At 53.4% G+C, this 16,853-nt stretch overlaps 2 protein-coding genes across 2 annotated transcripts; one reads left to right on the top strand and one right to left on the bottom strand.

Annotated features, from left to right (window-relative positions):
- Positions 1-203: 203 nt before the first annotated feature.
- Positions 204-3,303, bottom strand: LOC126575578 (collagen alpha-2(I) chain-like). Its single transcript, XM_050236335.1, has 8 exons — positions 3,180-3,303; positions 3,018-3,061; positions 2,505-2,941; positions 2,041-2,418; positions 1,904-1,966; positions 1,483-1,836; positions 509-1,418; positions 204-421 (listed from the first exon to the last, which is right to left on the bottom strand). Exons 1-8 carry the CDS (start codon positions 3,212-3,214, stop codon positions 294-296), a joined length of 2,349 nt encoding a protein of 782 aa, XP_050092292.1. The 5' UTR covers positions 3,215-3,303; the 3' UTR covers positions 204-293.
- Positions 3,304-13,794: 10,491 nt separating this feature from the next.
- LOC126574862 (cuticle protein 38-like) lies at positions 13,795-15,132 on the top strand. Its single transcript, XM_050235259.1, has 3 exons — positions 13,795-13,912; positions 14,079-14,366; positions 14,480-15,132. Exons 1-3 carry the CDS (start codon positions 13,901-13,903, stop codon positions 14,606-14,608), a joined length of 429 nt encoding a protein of 142 aa, XP_050091216.1. The 5' UTR covers positions 13,795-13,900; the 3' UTR covers positions 14,609-15,132.
- Positions 15,133-16,853: the final 1,721 nt, after the last annotated feature.

The raw sequence follows: 16,853 nt of genomic DNA, 5'->3' as shown, positions 1-16,853 counted from the left end.
CCACCACCAGCACCAGTGCGCACTAATTGTTGGTAATTTGAGGTCCATTTTCATTCGATTTTTTCCTGCTTTCCTTGCTGTCTCGGTACCTCGATGAATCAACATCCTGACTCGAGTGCCGATTGGCCTCTAGCTACGTGCTTTGGAGGCTATCGGTGTCAGAGATTAAGTGAGGTTAGTGTAGCAATTAGAACACGGCGGAGGAAGTGCAAAAAAGGGAATTTTATTGAATCTCGTCGATGGGCTTCTCGTGGCCCCTCTACACAGAAGCAGAACGCCGAACGACCGCTCGGCTAGTAGTTGGGTCCTTTGGTTTGCTGATTGTTGGCACGGAAGCTCTGGGCAGCGGCTGCGGCCGCCATGTAGCAATCGTTCGGGCAAACGCCCGGAACACCTGGTGCACCACGAACGCCGGGGTGTCCTAAAAAAGGTTTTGCGAAGAGAATTGAGCTTGCTGTGCTTTGCTCTCGATCTATCTCGGGCGTTACTGAATGCAGTTGTTCCTTACCTGGTTTACCCGGCTCACCACGTACTCCGGCACGTCCTGGTGGTCCAACTATCGACTCACCCGGTAGCCCTGGCAGTCCAACTGGACCAACGGGACCCACAATTCCGACGCCATCCCGTCCTCTTTCTCCCGGTAAGCCCGGTTCCCCTCTTTCGCCTGCAGGACCCGCAACTCCCGGACGACCAGCTTCTCCCGGTATGCCACGATCGCCGGTGAAACCAGGATATCCACGCTCACCCTTTTCGCCAGGCCGGCCAGGAAGGCCAGGTTTGCCCGGTTTCGATTCCCCTGGTGGTCCCGGTGGTCCGATTAAACCCTCGGTCAGCTCAGCCAACTGTTCGCGGAGCACCGCACGGCAGATGTCTTGCACCTCGGACTCGGTATAGCTGCGCCCCGGAATTCCTGGCAATCCGGTCGCTCCCACCTGTCCCGGTTGGCCTGCCACCCCTTGAGGACCCGGTGCTCCATCGAGGCCCGGAAGACCTGGCATTCCGGGAGCTCCTTGCGGTCCCCGTAATCCACCAGCACCACGTTCGCCAGGAATGCCAGCATAACCGACCGGCCCTTGGTGACTGTATGACATGAGGTTCTCGTGGTACCGGCCACCAGTACCGGCACCACTGTCTGCGTTGCCTCCACCACCACCTGCCTCTCCAGGGGGTCCTGGCGGGCCCGGGAGACCCGGTGCACCAGGCAGGCCTGGCAATCCTTGTACACCCGGCAGACCGCGTAATCCCGATTCTCCTTTCTCTCCCTTGGCGCCATCTAGTCCGTCGCGTCCTGGTGGACCTACAGCTCCTGCACCAGCTGATGTCACCGTTCCTGGTTCTCCCTTGGCCCCCTTTAGTCCTGGCATACCGGGAAGACCGTTTCCGGGTTCTCCCCTTGGCCCCACTTCTCCACGATCACCCTGTGGAAGTGTAAATCGACGGTGAGGGAACGTTCTGAACGGAGGCCGAAACGCTCACCCTTACCTTCGCTCCATCCAGCCCAGGAAAACCATCGTTTCCGGGTGGTCCACGGACTCCCGGAGGTCCAATGAGACCCCTAGGGCCTGGCACCGATTGTCCATCGCGTCCCGGTTCGCCACGTTCACCTTTTTCACCGGGGATTCCAACACCCGGTGGTCCGATTGGCCCTGGGCGACCATCGCGACCTCTCGCTCCTTGTGGTCCAGCAACGGCAGCTCCAGCGGCAGCAGCAACACCGGGTTCTCCCTTCGGCCCTGGTAAGCCCGGAAATCCGACGCCAACGCTGCCCTTCTCTCCTTTCGGTCCTGGCACCGATATGCCGGCTGGCCCTTCCAATCCTTGCGGTCCCGGAGGTCCCTAGGAAAGAGGGAGAAGTTACGGCCCGTTCTTCTGGAAACAGATTGATGGCGACTCGATTTCATACCCGTCGTCCAGCCTCTCCCTTAATGCCCGGTAACCCTGGCAATCCGGGAGTGCCTGGTCGTCCCTGGGAAACGAAAGAAAACAAGATCTACATCAGTGAGATCGCTCATGGGATAGTCCATAGCGAGCAGATCATACATCCGTTCCGTTGTAACCCGGCGGACAGACGGCGTTGCAGTTCGGCGGTGGTGGTGTTGGTCCGACCGGAAGATTTGCCGTCAGTGATGCCACATCGTACACAGGAAGCTCATCACAGTTTCCACGGGCCGGTCGCGTCGGATCACAGTTCATCACCATCCACTGCAGATCGATGACGGGCGATTCTGGGTCGAAAACGGAGGTTTGCGCGAACCGCGAGATGGACACGTAACCATCGGCAATGTCGAATCGATCCCTCGGTTGCAGCGGTACATTCAGATTGCCATCGATGTCACGCACGGGGCGACAGTCAACCCACAGGTTCAGGTAATCGTTGGTTACGCCGAGCATGATTTTATGCCAACGATGATCAAACAGCTGCGATGCATAGGAGCAGGGCATAAGGGAAGGGAAGTCAATGATAACGAAGGAACATCTCTGCCAGCGTCACACCAACCACGTACCGACGTATGATGATACTCGACGATCTGCTGTTCACCTTCCGTGGCCGGAAGTCCGATTTGCAGGACCTGGCGCCCCGGATTGAGAGTGATGGCCAGCTGGCTCTCCTGCACCTCGTTCGTCACCTCGAACAGGTGCCACGATGAGTCACCCTCGTCCTCGATGCGGTACGTACACTCGAAGGAGAACTGCTGCGGCAAACCGAGCGGGAACGCCTCGATCGAGCGCATCGTAAGGTTCGCCTCCTTCTCGAACCGATAGGCCGTCTGGTACTCGTTGGTGCCCTGGCGTCGGTGAATGTACTTGCTCCGCTCTTCGATCTGATCCAACCGAAACTCGCGGATCAAATCGAACGACCGGAGATCGACATCGCCCGGTCTCCAGCGGCCACACGGACCTTCCTCATATTCCTCTTCCTCCTCCTCGGATTGATCCAGTTCTGGTGAAGGGAACGGAACGCATACCGATATCTCGTTAGGGGATGATTGCAAGCATTGAGAGAGTGCATCACTTACGCGATCGTACAACGGCTACGACACACAGTGACAGTACCAGCAGTCTGACAAGGGTCGCGCAGAAGCAGGTGCATGGAATAGAGAGAACATCGAATTCAATCCGCATTACGATTTTTCAGTAAGGAGACACTTTTTGGAAGGCCGGGACTATAGTAAGCAAACCTTTTCAGATCAACCTGGCACATCTTGAGTAGCATCTTTCAATACTTCCTAGTTGAATACACTACTGGCTCCACATATTGGACGCTCTTTCTCACTATCTCAATCCACACTAGAAGAACTCTCAACTGATACTGAAACAACGAGCAACATCTTCTGATCGACTGACTATTCAACCAGCTCCACGACGATCGCTGACATTTAATTCCATTGGGGGAAAATTAATGTATCAACCATATGCGTTGCAGATGCGAGCATCCCCAGCATTCCTGCCTTGGGCCTTGCTTCCACCCAAAATCGTTCGTCGCTCGATTCATGCGATCATTCGGATGGTCGCTTTCGTATTCCTCTTCTTTTGCGAATCCATGCAGCCATTCGTGAGCGTTGACGATCGTCGTTCTAGTGAGTAGCACTGGAACAGTGCCAACTATTGTTTTTGATGAGTTGGACACCATCTCTGGAGAAGATTCTGTGACATAAATTAACAGCGACAAGTGTGATCGTTCGCTATCTAGCGTCAGAGCGCAAATCTGTTGCCCAGATGGTGGAACACAAAGTGTTCCGTCAGGCGATAATGTTTTTCGACAATGGTGTGAGGTTTTAATTCGAAGAAATTCAGTCTTCACTTCTGGATTTGAGTTAAATAAACGAGAAGCGGATCTCGAGCAAGGGGTCGATTCATAATACGCTCTGGTCAATGAGCAAGCGATTTGATTGCTAAATTGAACCACACTGTTCCTTCTATCGTCTGGATGAAAGACACGCAAGCAACGCGCGCTTGTTCCCCCCCCCCCCCTCCCATTTCATTTTTTTACAAGACAAGCGTTTGAACGCAATGCCATAACTTTGATCAAACTATGACCCTTAACCACACGCTAAGATAACGGCAATGGTGAGACATTGGCCAGCTTTACTCGAGAGATAGAGCGATATTTTTCATACCACGCATCTGCATACGTACACTGTTCGTGCCCTTTTTCGTGCCTTTAGGACCCTAACAGCCAAGCGCCTGCGGTGGCCCACCCTACGATAATGCCACAATTCTAGATCATCTCTTGGTCGCGGCCAATTCCATTCCAACTGGACTGTCAAAATGAAAAACGCAACGAAAGTGGCCATTAATCAATGTTTTATAACATTCTCATAAATGTTATGAAATCCCGGCGTGGCCGACAATGTCGATCTCTCTCTCTCTCTCTCTCTCTCTCTCTCTCTCTCTCTCTCTCTCTGGCAGCACATCTCACGGCCAGTCCAGCCAGTGGATTGAACCAGTCGTTCTGTCGAAGGAGTGCGCGATCAAGCGAGCGCGCGATCATTGAACGCGTCAGTGGCGGTGTCCGGCGGGTCTGCGCGCGACCCGAGAATATGATTTATCGTTCGCGGCACTGGGCATAGAACCCTTTTTTTCTCGTCGATAGCTGGGGATGGCGGGTGCCAATTGCGTAATTACGACCCCGCACTGGCGCACGTTGGACTAAGGTGTTGCTTTTGTTTCTACCGATCCGTGATGCCGGACGGCATCATGATGTTGACCTTAATGCGTGGTCAACTCGCATTCCACAGAATGATTCTTGAATGATAAGCCGTACACGGTGTGGTCCGCTATTGACAGTATTTGCGAAGGCTGGCTGGCAAGGCTGATCATTCGAAGGATCCATAATGCGACAGCAGCACAATTAGGCACAATTTATCACACTTATCCAGACATGTCCTCCCTGGTGAGTTAATCAGACAGTGAGCTAAGGAAATAGTAGGTGGTAGTTTGAAGCTTCAAACGTTGATAAAATCCTCCATCAGATAAGAGCGGCAAAGAACAGAACTACGTTTTCAAATAGAACTAAAAGTAGAGCAGTAAAAAGGGGTCAAGCGTGCCTTGCGTTTGTAATCCGAATGAAGTGTTAAATACTGCGCCCACAACACCAATCGTGTCGGCAGAGAGTGCCTTTATCTTTGTGACAGCGAACATGCTGTTTCTCTGCCTATCACCATGTGGGCAGCAAATGCGCACTGGAGTCGCGAGCCGCTCCAACTTCCAATCCAATCATCCTGGTCCTTGGCTGTGCGTTACGCATGGTTGCACTTCAATTTCGAACTTGTGGCGAACCGAACCAAGGGGGATGATGGCAAGGTAGGACCGCAATTGGACCTGGCTGCTGTTGCTGCTGCTGCAATGTTGCAATGCTGCGTCGATGATTAAATTTATACCAAAGCGTCAGTGGTCAGTAGCGAGGGTCGCTGCTAGCTCACCGGCCAGCGAAGGACTGGTGTCCACAAACCAGTCCACAAGGGATCTAGTCGACTACAGCCAGAGCGTAGCGCAGTGCGCGTGAAAGGGCACTAGGGCCGCGCGATCAGCGACCCCCGGTTCAGAGGTTCCTTTCGGGCATTTGGGAGGCTTTCGGTTGCGCTGTGCGAGTGCACTAACAAAACGTTACCATTAGGATTTAATTTATCAGCGGGGCAGCGGTCCCGCAGTCCCACGACCGAACGATCGTGGTGCGTACGTATGATTTGCACGGGTTCTCGATTTGCCTCACCATCGTCGCGTTTGGGGGCGACTGATGCAAATGGGGTTTTCAGTTATAATTGGGACCGACCAATCAATAAGTGGCTGGGTGTCTTTTTTTTTTATTCGCCAATCTCCACGCCGCAACAAACGAGCTCCGTCTCGTTCCATTTGTAAATGGGATCCAAAACACCTTGGGTGTCACGTGTTTGTGTGCTTCATATTCAATTGACAGGGCGAGAGAGTGATCATAAATAGTGAACATTAAAGAGTTGAATAGTGTGCAAACCCCCTCAGTATCCCCAGAAGCAACTGCATCTGCATATTGATTGCTTTATTAAATGTTTACCCGTAAATAGCAGCGTCTTTGGATTAAGAAGTGGAACCATATGTAAAGGATATTATTTGCTCTCTCTCTCTGCGCTATTGCTATATCAACCCGATCAGCGATCGTAGCTGGACGGTGCTACTGGCCCAGCGCAACGCGTCGCTCAGTGATTGCAATAGAAATAATAAGCGGACCGTCGCACGGATTAGGTGAACGGGCGAGGTGGGCTTTCACGAATTTATTAAGTGCGTAAACGGTGAACGCACCACGAGCCACGCACCAGCCACACCCAGACGGTGATCTGGTTCAAGCATCCGGCAGGAAGCCGTTATGTTGCCCTTTTTCTTATCAACCTCCCCGTCGCGCCACGCGATAGTGCCGGTGACTTTCTTGTGTGGGGAGAGTTACTTCACTTTTGTTCAGCTGAAAACTGGTTGCCACAATGTGCTGGTGGTGCCCACATGGAGTACGATCAACGAGATGCAATCTGATTCGAGAATTGATGTGCCTTCATCATCCATTTAGCGACCGATCGACAGAGATCGATCATGAAGCAGCAGCAGCAGAACACGCGCTAGTCGATGAAACGATTAGCCATCAGGTCAGTCGCTAGTACGCGGGATTAACATCTGAGATCGAGCGCGTTGAGTCACGCGTCTAAACCTCGAACTCCTCGAACGGCAAACACTCCGGTCAACCGTCAGACAAACACACATGTATAATTACTTAATCTGCTTAGAAATAGGAAAATTGCCGATAATTGCTACCGTCGATCGTTGCGTTTCCTTTCGTTTCGTTGAGGTACACGTGCGACGCGGTGGGTCCTTGTTATGAACCACCACTTTTTGTAAAATCTAGTAAAGGTCTCTCCGGTTGGTGAACGTTTTTGTTTGAAACTTCGGAAACACGCCAACAACTATCACGTCGTTCATCGCTGGAAGGCGTGTAGAGAGGGGAAGCTTTGAATTGATTCACGGATTCACAATTGAAACCGTCGCTCGGCGGCTGAAGACGTGCCTTGACAACGACACCGCCACCACTCCGTTGGCATTCCCATTCGCTGCCATTCCGTACTCAAGGCATGCTGCGTTTAGGAGCGAAAATGAAAACTAAAACACAAAACTGTCTCAAGGACACGCGCGGACCGCTCAGCCAGCCAAGACGATTCCATGCCGCTGTTCGGATTGATGGCGTTTCCTCAATTCGCTCTCACGACAGGCGAGGAATGTCCATATGCTCGTGGGCTATTTCCGTATGCGAAGTATGACGCTTTTCGCAATCCTCCACATATTGTAACCATTGTCGCAGCAGCAGCAGCAGCAGCACTAGCAGAAGGTGGGTCGGAATGTTTATCGTTTTTCCCGTGGCAGGCGCTGGAGCGACAGCTCCACGGTTACGCTCGGAGTAGCATCGGGCAATCCGGGCCACCACGACTAAGCGTTATTCATAAACCGTCCTCGATATTTTGGCTCGCTCGCTTTGTGGCCTCCACCACCCGAGTAGGTCTTACAGGACCAGCGATCGCTAAAGAGCAGAGAGACGATCCCCATCCCCATCCATTCGGCTCCCCCCCCCCCCCGAGGGGTAAAATGGTATTGGCACTAGCCCCGCTGGCGTCTGCTCACGCCGTGCACCATTGCATCAGGTCACGATTGTTCAGACACCGCACCGTTCAGGCTACTGGCGAAGACTGGTGACAAAATGGTCTCACAATGTGTCATTATTTAAAGTGAACTTATAGACGTGTTTATTACGTGCAGCAACAGCAGCAGCAGCAGCAGCAGCCACTACAATGGCAGTTTGTTGAAATGCTGCCATCCAACCTATGCCTCCTTACCTCCACCACGCGACATGGAGGACATCTTTTATTGCCTTCGGTTGCGGCCGTTGGTACGCGATCATAACACGGTCTGCGCGATTCAATTCTGCAGCTAGCGATGGCAAGAGAAATGGCATTCTCTGGCCCGGTCAAAGCCACTGGACGTACCGACTGTGTAGCGTTGCATCTCGCCTTGATCCCTGCCGCAGATCCTCGATCCTCGATCACCTTTCGCCATGCGTCACTTGTAACCGTAGCACGTGGTCGGCATAATGGTTGAAAGGTCCCGCTATAACCGCGTAGGTTACGCGCACAACTGGACTACAACTGGGGTCTTATCACATTCAACGCATCAAGGTTGCAGACTCGACTCAGCTTTCACATTCATGTCGTCCTCCTTCCTTGGCCACCAAGAATGAACGAGCCTCCGGAAGGTACAACTGGGCTGACATTTGCACCAGGTTCGATCTTAATAACCGTTCTACGGTCAACTGTAAAGTTGTTCTACCTGGCATGAGCTATGAGTCCGGTGAATTATCTGCCCCTCCCGTTCGAGGAGGACGTTCGACATTTGGCAAAAAGGACAACTCAATGCCGAACGCGATGGCGAAGTTGCTGCAAAGTTCGGCTGCAAGGCCTTCCCTCCTCGCTCCATTAATGTCATCCAATCCGGGAGAATGATTCGTTGGACTGTCGGGTGGTTTGGCTGGCGGTTGATTTATCGGTCCACCGGTGGATTACCTTAGTTTGCCTTTCCTTTGCTCCATATTTTTGTTGGCGGAGTGTGACATTTGTAACGGGTAAGAAATGAGCTGTGCGAAGAGTGCCGGTTGATCGGCATTAACAGTCGAGCAGCAGCAGCAGCAGCTAGTGCTAGCCAGTAGCAACAGAACGTAAATCAACTTGACCCATATTCGCTGGTGTTGGCGTGATCCACACTCCACTAACGGCACGCCACAACAACTACAACATCTCTCATCTGTATCACCGTAAGCCGGCTTTATGTTTATCGTATTGTCATTGAGAGAGAGAGAGAGAGAGAGAGAGAGAGAGGGAGAGAGAGAGGGAGGTAACATTGTCCCTGTGTAATTGCTTCCACACCAGATCCACAGACCTGATCCCGTCGACTCGACTGCACCTGAGAAACGCTGACCATTTGCTCCACCTAATGGTCTGGCGTTGTCATTGCATAACGGCCACGCTCTTGGTATTCTAGAAACCGTGCTTCCAAGATATCGCCCTCGCCCAGCCCAAGAGTGTCACTGGCGCTGGCCAATGAGCCAGGTCAGGCCCTGCCAGACCAGTCAAGGGGCCCACAACGCGTACGCGTGTGTCAAATCTTGCGTTTCACCGATAACGCCATGCTCAACACGCATTGCCATTCAATAAATTGACGGTAAAAAGGGAGTTGACCGGTGGTGACCGGCTGTCCACTCCGGCAGGGGTGCTCCGGTCCAGTTTGGAGCATGCGATGCGGGATGCATTTCTTCAAATGCTCCCCTCCCACTACCACATCTGAGGGTGGCCCATTGACCGACAAATGGTTCGAACCGTGGTCGACCGCAGCCCTACAATCGCTCTCGGAGCCCTTTTTGCTTTCGCTTCACGATCTCTTCGCCCGAGGTGTGCGCCGTTCGCCTTGCATTGGACTTGCATCACGTAGCGCCACCAACCACTCACCGCCGAGTGGAGTCTCCTGGAACCGAATTATTATGGGGTGGCGGAGGGGAGAGCCTGAAAAAGGGAATTGATTAGCCGGCCTACGGCGAGGCTCGCTTGGTCACTTTTCACTTTATCGCATCCATTATCGCCACCTGACCATCGACTGCATCGTTAGTGTTGGCGTGATCGCGCTCTCGTCCGTGGTTTGGCTTGATTTGGAGAATACAGGACACTGGTCACTGGCCACCGGTTGTCATTCCGTGGATTATTTAATCATTACACTGTACCACACCACACATTGTGGACTGCAGGTGGTGGCTGACTCATTACCACCGAGTAATGTGATTCATTTCGATCGCATGATCGCATTACAAACCGACTACTGCCAACTACTCCTATTCCAACTGCTGGTAATGCTGGCCAGGCCCAGGCCAGCACTCGTCAGTGAATCTGAAACATTTTAAACGATCGATTGGATTGGTATTGGGGGGCATTTTGCTGCGGCAGTGGCGCGAGTTTATTCGTCATTCACGACGTGATATAATCGATCAACACGCCGCTAATGGGTGACTCGATCGAGGGTGCGAACCGGTCACTGTGAATCGAACGGAGAATCTAGACGTTCTAGCCCCTCCCGCCCACCCGCCAGTCCGCCAGTCATCACTCACTGTTTCACATAATCATAATCATCGAGATCGAGAAGCATTAACCCCTTTCCCGTCAGTGCAGGTGACAAACTTGCAGCGCACGCACGCACGCACGCTCGCATTGGTGATTGGCTGCTGCAATTAGTTCCCAACTGTGATGCCGTGAACGATAGCCGTCAGGGTGACACGACGACGACGACGACAACGACAGCGGCAAGTGCACATCGACAAAAGGCATTTCGAGACACTCGGAATGGTTGCCCGATCTCGTTCGATCTGCCTTGGGGCGCGATTAATCGTAACAAGGCTCGCACGATCGCTGAGACGCCGATATTGTTCAATTGCATCGCGAGGAAGGTTACTCGGAAGGTTTCGGGAGAATGCAAGCGCATTAAGAGTGTGCATCGCGTACCGGAATCCTTGATCTCACAATTCGTTCGATCGATCGTCGTGCGAGTAAGATTGCCGCGAGTGGGATTATGACGATGTAATTTGGTTGAAAATCGTCCACGAACAAACGAGGCGTCGATGTAGAGGCCAACAAGTGGACGCCATAAAATCGAGCAAAACAAAAGCTTGGTTCGAATCGTATCCGCTGTCTCGACACCTTGGCCTCTGATTGGCTATAAACCGTGCTGTTCCATACTAGTTGGCACACAACAATCGCCAGCTGGTGGCCGTTCTATCCGATTGCTAATGAAAGATCTAACGATCACAAGCCTTCGAAGTTCGATGGCGGATTCCGGATGCCAGATCCACGCTCCCGGATCCACGTTATGGACACGCTGATCACCGTAATAATCCAACATTTTCCGCGATCCGGCAATAAGCATCGACATGAGAAAATAAAAAGACAAAACCCAAACACAATGTATGGCGAGCAAAGCGTCGAGTGACCATAGCGCGCCATCGGAGTGTGGCGACCTTCGCTGACATTGAAATCATAAATCAGCGTGCAGCAAAGAAGAAGGAGAGAGGCGGTGCAGAGCAGAGCAAGACACTTTATGACCAACATGCCCTGGCACCGCCGGCCGATTCCGTGGTGCCAGCGTTTGCCAGGTTCCTCTCGAGCAGATCAGACAAGATCGAGACGGTTTAGCGATCGTTTAGGGTCCCCGGGACCCTGGAGCCCTTTGGAGGGCGGGCGAGCGACGGTGTTGTGTGGGCACACCGGAGCGCACCTGGTGCATAATTGTCGATGCAAATTATCCGATCTCACGGCCTGGGCCCTTCGGCAGCCCGGACCGGTGGCCGATTGACGAGGACGCTGCAATCACCACGAGCCACGACCAGCGGCAGGCTGCGCCTGGCGGGTCTAGTTGCCTCTGACACATCGGGTGACTTTGAGGTTATGCGAGCCGGGCTCGATTGTTGCGGGCCCGGTTCAACGGTGGCGCAGGAGTATCGCGAAATCAATCCGCTGCGAGGGCCACCGCGAAGGTGCGCTGGCGCACGACCACGGAGACACACTCTCGGTTTCGATGGAGAATTAATTACAGCCGCGTACCCACAACCGCACTGCGGCACACCGGACACACCGATCGGCAGCAGCAGCAACTGCTGGAGCTCGATCAACGTTTGATCTTCGTGTGAAAAATCCACTATTGACGCACACACCCGCTGTGTGATCGAGGGGAGAGCCCTGAAGGGCCACTTGAATGCCACCCTCGACGATGGCTCCACCCGGGGCCCTTGGGCGCTGGTGCTCAGCCGGACTAGTTCGCTCCTTGTCGTCGTCGTCGTCGTCGTCGTCGTCGCCGTCAGCTGCAGGATGCGATCGCGAATTACACAACATCGGCGGGACCGGTGGACCAGTGCAAGCGAAGCGGATCGCGAGTCATTCCGCAAATTCTTCGCCCAACTGCTCCATCCACCGATTAGCGGTCATTTTTATATTTAGAAAGAAAAGAACAACTTCGTCGCCAACGGTAAAATCGAAGAAGACGCAGCGCGCAACGGGTAGCAATGGCGACATGGCATTTCTATATCGCGGCGCGCCGAGCATCCGTTTAAAGACACAAGCGATTGGCGCAATTGGCTTGCGCGCAGATGGAATGATCGACACCACGACAAGCCGCCAGCTAGTACGGCCGCGAAGTGCGGCAATGCGATTGCTTCTCATAACTGTGGCCGGGTAGATCTTGCCAGCGTCAGCGATGCATTCTTCTGCGTGCTAGATGGTAGGTGCCGGCACGGACTGCCAGCTAAGCGCACTCCAAGATGTTTCCAAAGATTATTTCCAAAGGATTTCCTATCTATGGGAGGTGGGTGAGAACTGGTAAATTTAATTAAATGATTACCATTCGTAACATTCTAGTCCAGTATGTTATGAAATATTAAATTTGACACACAAATTGAACCGAGCACTAGTGTTCAGAGTCCTGCCGGCATTTCAATGCTGAACCGTCGTGTTCGTGAAAGGCAATCAGTGAGCATTGCGTTAATAAATGTATCTAGATCGATCGAGGAAGTATCCCAGAATAGCCTACTATTCCGTTTGAAATTCATTGTCCAACGACGGTCGCCTTTCATCAATTAAACCAACTTCAATCATCAAACCAATCGGGCGAACGCTAATGGCAGTGGCTAATGTAGACGTGTCCTGCTAATGCGCCCTAGCAATTACTCGCCGGAACGTGGATTCTCGATCTCAATGTGATCTGTGACTCAACCGAGAACCGCCCGATTCCGTCGTGTTTGGTGGCGCAAAAATGTCAACTGCATCACGACTTCCTCCTCGCAGTGAAGCGAAACACTGCGGTGTTGCACTCCCTGTGCTGTGATGTTCTTGGTGCACGGAACGATACACTACCTACCAAGCGATCACACATCCAACACAAACCCCGTGGGAATTACTGGCTGTTGGCCACAAAGTGGTGCACTCTCCAGAAGACACGCCACGCCACGCCACGCTCGGACGCCATGAGCGTACCACTGAGAGGTTAGGGCTCGAGTGTGATTCTGCGAATTGGCGACCTCTTGCCGACGTGATCGTGGCACGCCTGTCCCGTAGAGAGAGGGGGGGGGGGGGGGGATCAACGGAGCCGAGACGTCGTTGCAGCATAGAAGCCGGCCTGATAGTGACCGATGCATGCGTGTGCTTGGTTGGTTTCGTGCATTTATGATTCAGCAATGCATATTGCGTGCATTGCGTACCGCCTGTGCACACACCACCTGCAGAGTGACCAGTTCGGGGGGATCGGGTCACTGCCAAGAGGCAGGTTAACTTCGTCGTCATCGCCGTCGGTGTCGTTGTCGTTTGCAGACACAATCTCTTTCGTCGGCTCGTTTACTCCGTCGCCAAAGAATCAATCTCTACTCACCGTCGTTCGCCGGCCGTGGGGAGGGAGAAGCAACAACCGATCGGCTCGGGACCGATCAACCGACCAACAACAACAATTGAGTGAGAGAGGGGAAGGGGCACTCGTGTGCCGCCTGTGGTGTGTGGATAGCTAGATATCAATTCTTAAGTTCAACCCGTTGGAAGGGGGCGCGCGATCGGTCGTTCTGACGCACGACAGGCGACGGTGACGGTGATGGCGAGGGGTGAACGGGGAACCCTAGAGCAGCATCGGTTGAAGGTGTTCGCGCTTGCTTGACGTTGAATTGGAGCGTTTTCGTAGCCGGCCATTTCATATAAATAGTGAGAACGGCCAGCCAGAAAAGCATTCCAGTTCCACACTTCAACCAAAGTGCAACCAAGCTTCTTTAGCTAAACCAATCTTTGTACTTTCGTACCACCCCCCAAAAACCACCATCAAAATGTTCAAGCTCGTAAGTTTCTACTGCAGTGAACCTCCAGTGACCCATAGTGTTCCAGTGTTCCACTGTTGTGCTATTATTGTGGCCACTAGCTCGCCTCAGTGAATCGAATCGAACATCCGGAGGACTGACGATCGTGTCCTGTTTTTGTTGTTTTCTTCCTTCTCCATTCACGCAGCTGGCTCTGCCCCTGTTCTTCGCCGCCGTCTCGGCCGGATACATCGGTGCTCCGTTGGCTTACTCCGCTCCGTTGGCCCATGCCGCGCCGCTGGCCTACTCGCACGGATACGCTCATGCCGCGCCCCTGGCCTACTCGCACGGATACGCTCATGCTGCCCCCCTCGCTTACTCTGCCCCAGTTGTGAAGACCGTCGCTGCCCCGGTTGCCTACGCTGCCCCGGCTTACCATGCCCCGATCGTTAAGGCCGTTGCCCCGGTTGCCACCAGCTACGCCAACACCTACAAGGTACGTTCGCCGGGGATCTCCCAAACCACGGGTTGAACGTCACACGGGTTCGTCGCTTACCGTCGGTGTTGATGTCTTTCGTTGTTTTCCCCGTTACGGCACGGAATTCACAGGTCTCCGTGAAGGCCCCGGTTGCCTATGCCGCTCCGGCCGTCGTTTCGCACGCTCCTCTGGCTTACGCCGCCCCGGCCTACGCTCACGGGTACGCCGCCCCGGCCTACGCCCACGGATACTACCACTAAGGTGGCACCAAGCCCGGTGGAGGTGAAGAAGGAGGAGAACGGGACACTGGCACCCTGAGGAGAAGGACAGGGGCAGCTACAACGACACTCGCACTCCCCCGGCCAGGAGGTGACTTCCAAATCCTGCTGTGATCGGGTTGCACCCCCGGGCGGAGAGGCGGTGAGAGGAGCTAGCACCCTTGCCCTCCTTCAACAAACAGTGTCTACGCCTGTCTTCTTGCCATTTAGTTGACGCAGAATTCCGTTTGCTAGAAACACACCAACAACAAACACACACACAGACACACACAGCTTCTCGTTCTCCAAGCTCTTCCGGCAACGGTTCCTCGAGCCTTCTTGACTGACTCTCGAGCTCGAGCGATCGCGATCGCCGCGTCTTCGCCTCCCTGAACCTTCCCCTGAAGATTTTGAGATTAACTCCTTCCAGGCAGTACCCGAACCATTCCGATCGAACGACTTCAAACCGTGTACATATGATGTAAATTCACTGTATTTATTACGGAATAAACTAAATACGAAAAGTACGAACTACCATTGGGTGCCACTTTACTTTTCAATCCACCAAATTGAGTCCAGAACACATAACCTAGCAAATTATCCTGCCATCCGCTGGCGATCTGAGCAGCAGTAGGCGTTGATGGCGTTCTCATGAGGTAAACGGCCAGCTGAGCGTGATTAACCTTTCGCACCAAACTGCAGCACCTCCATTCCCGTGTCAGCGCAGCGCAGTGGCCAAATGTCAGCTGCTTGCGAAACAACAAAAAGCCCAACGATCGAGAACCACTCTGGCGTTGCTGCTGCTGGTGCTGCTGAGGCCATGTTTCCCGTTGCATTGCACCAAAAACCAGACCACCACTCCCCACCCCCCCCCCCCCCCCCCCGATTTTGATCTTGACAAACACGACGACGACGATGCAACGGCGGCCATAAGGCGTCCACGTGCATCTCCGTGTGTTTAAAGAATCCAAACATTATGCAACACCCTGGGCCACGGATGGAAGTGGAAGTTTCCCACCAAGATCAAACCCACTAGGCCGCCAGGCTTTTGTGCACGGTGGCCACGAAGCGGTGACGAGAAGGTCCGCGAGGAGAGGCGAAAACTTCTAAGAAAATCATTGAAACCAACCGGGCACCGCCATGTTGCCCTACCCTTTTACGATGCCCGGCTGGCTCTAATTATCTAGCAACCGCGGTGGTTGCAATGACAACAACGCCACTGGCCTACTGCGGGCTACCAAGGGTGGCTCCAAGCGATGCCGATTCCCTGATGCCAACCACACACCTCCTCTGTCCTCGCTCTCTCTCTCTCTCTCTCTCTGCGTGTGTCATGCCCATGCCAAGGCTCTAGTTTAATTGATCGACCATGGGCACTCCTACTTACCCTTCCCCAACCGCGCAACCAAACACGCTTTGGAAACACGCATTTCCTAATATGCGTACTCGCTTGCACAGACGCACGCGCGCATGCGTACCAAACGATGACAACTTCTTCGGTTGCGGTACCGAATGACGGAGAAAAATTACTCCGTCCACCCGCTTGGTTCAGGTTGCCCAATCCCGTGCCACTGTGCCATCGTGTCACATCGAATGACACACTTGTTGTTGTTGTTGTTGCTGCTGCTGCTGCTGGTGGAATGGAGTGATTAGTGGCTGCATGCTGGCATGCTGTGCATCACGAGTGGTGCATCTCATGCTGTCGCCGGCAATGAATTGGTCTATAATTTTGATTAAATGACAAAGCAAATGGCGGTTTCGGAGACAAGGACCCCCCCCCCCCCCCCCCCGGGGGAGGAAACCGGCTACCAATCGATCGGTGTGACTGTGTTGCAGGCCGCAACGCAAGCTGATCATTAGAGGAGATCACCAGCTGGTTAATTGGCTCCACCCAAAACGCGCGCGCTCACACGAAATCGGTGATCGGAGCGATCCATTCCTTGGGCCCTGGACCGTAAAGACCAGCTACACATTGTATCTGTATTGCGGCAATTAGGTAAAGTCGATCCCACTTCTGTGCAACCGCGTTGGTGCTTGAGGTGCGTTTTGAAGAAACACAATCCGATCATACATCAGGCAAGGGGTTTGCGTTTGCGGTGACACGAGTATGGTGAACCGCCACGTCCAGAACCGTAGGTTGCATGTTTTGCGACCGAAATGAACGTCGTCTGCAGCTGCTTAGATTAATGGTTGTTTGGCCAGATTCAGTTGATAGCGTTCCCTAGGCTTGAGCTGAGAAATCTGATCCACA

Source organism: Anopheles aquasalis, chromosome 3 (assembly GCF_943734665.1).
Source record: "Anopheles aquasalis chromosome 3, idAnoAquaMG_Q_19, whole genome shotgun sequence".
Taxonomy (NCBI): domain Eukaryota; kingdom Metazoa; phylum Arthropoda; class Insecta; order Diptera; family Culicidae; genus Anopheles; species Anopheles aquasalis.
The sequence above is the reverse complement of the archived record's forward strand: the minus strand, read 5'-3'. Positions and strand labels throughout refer to the sequence as shown.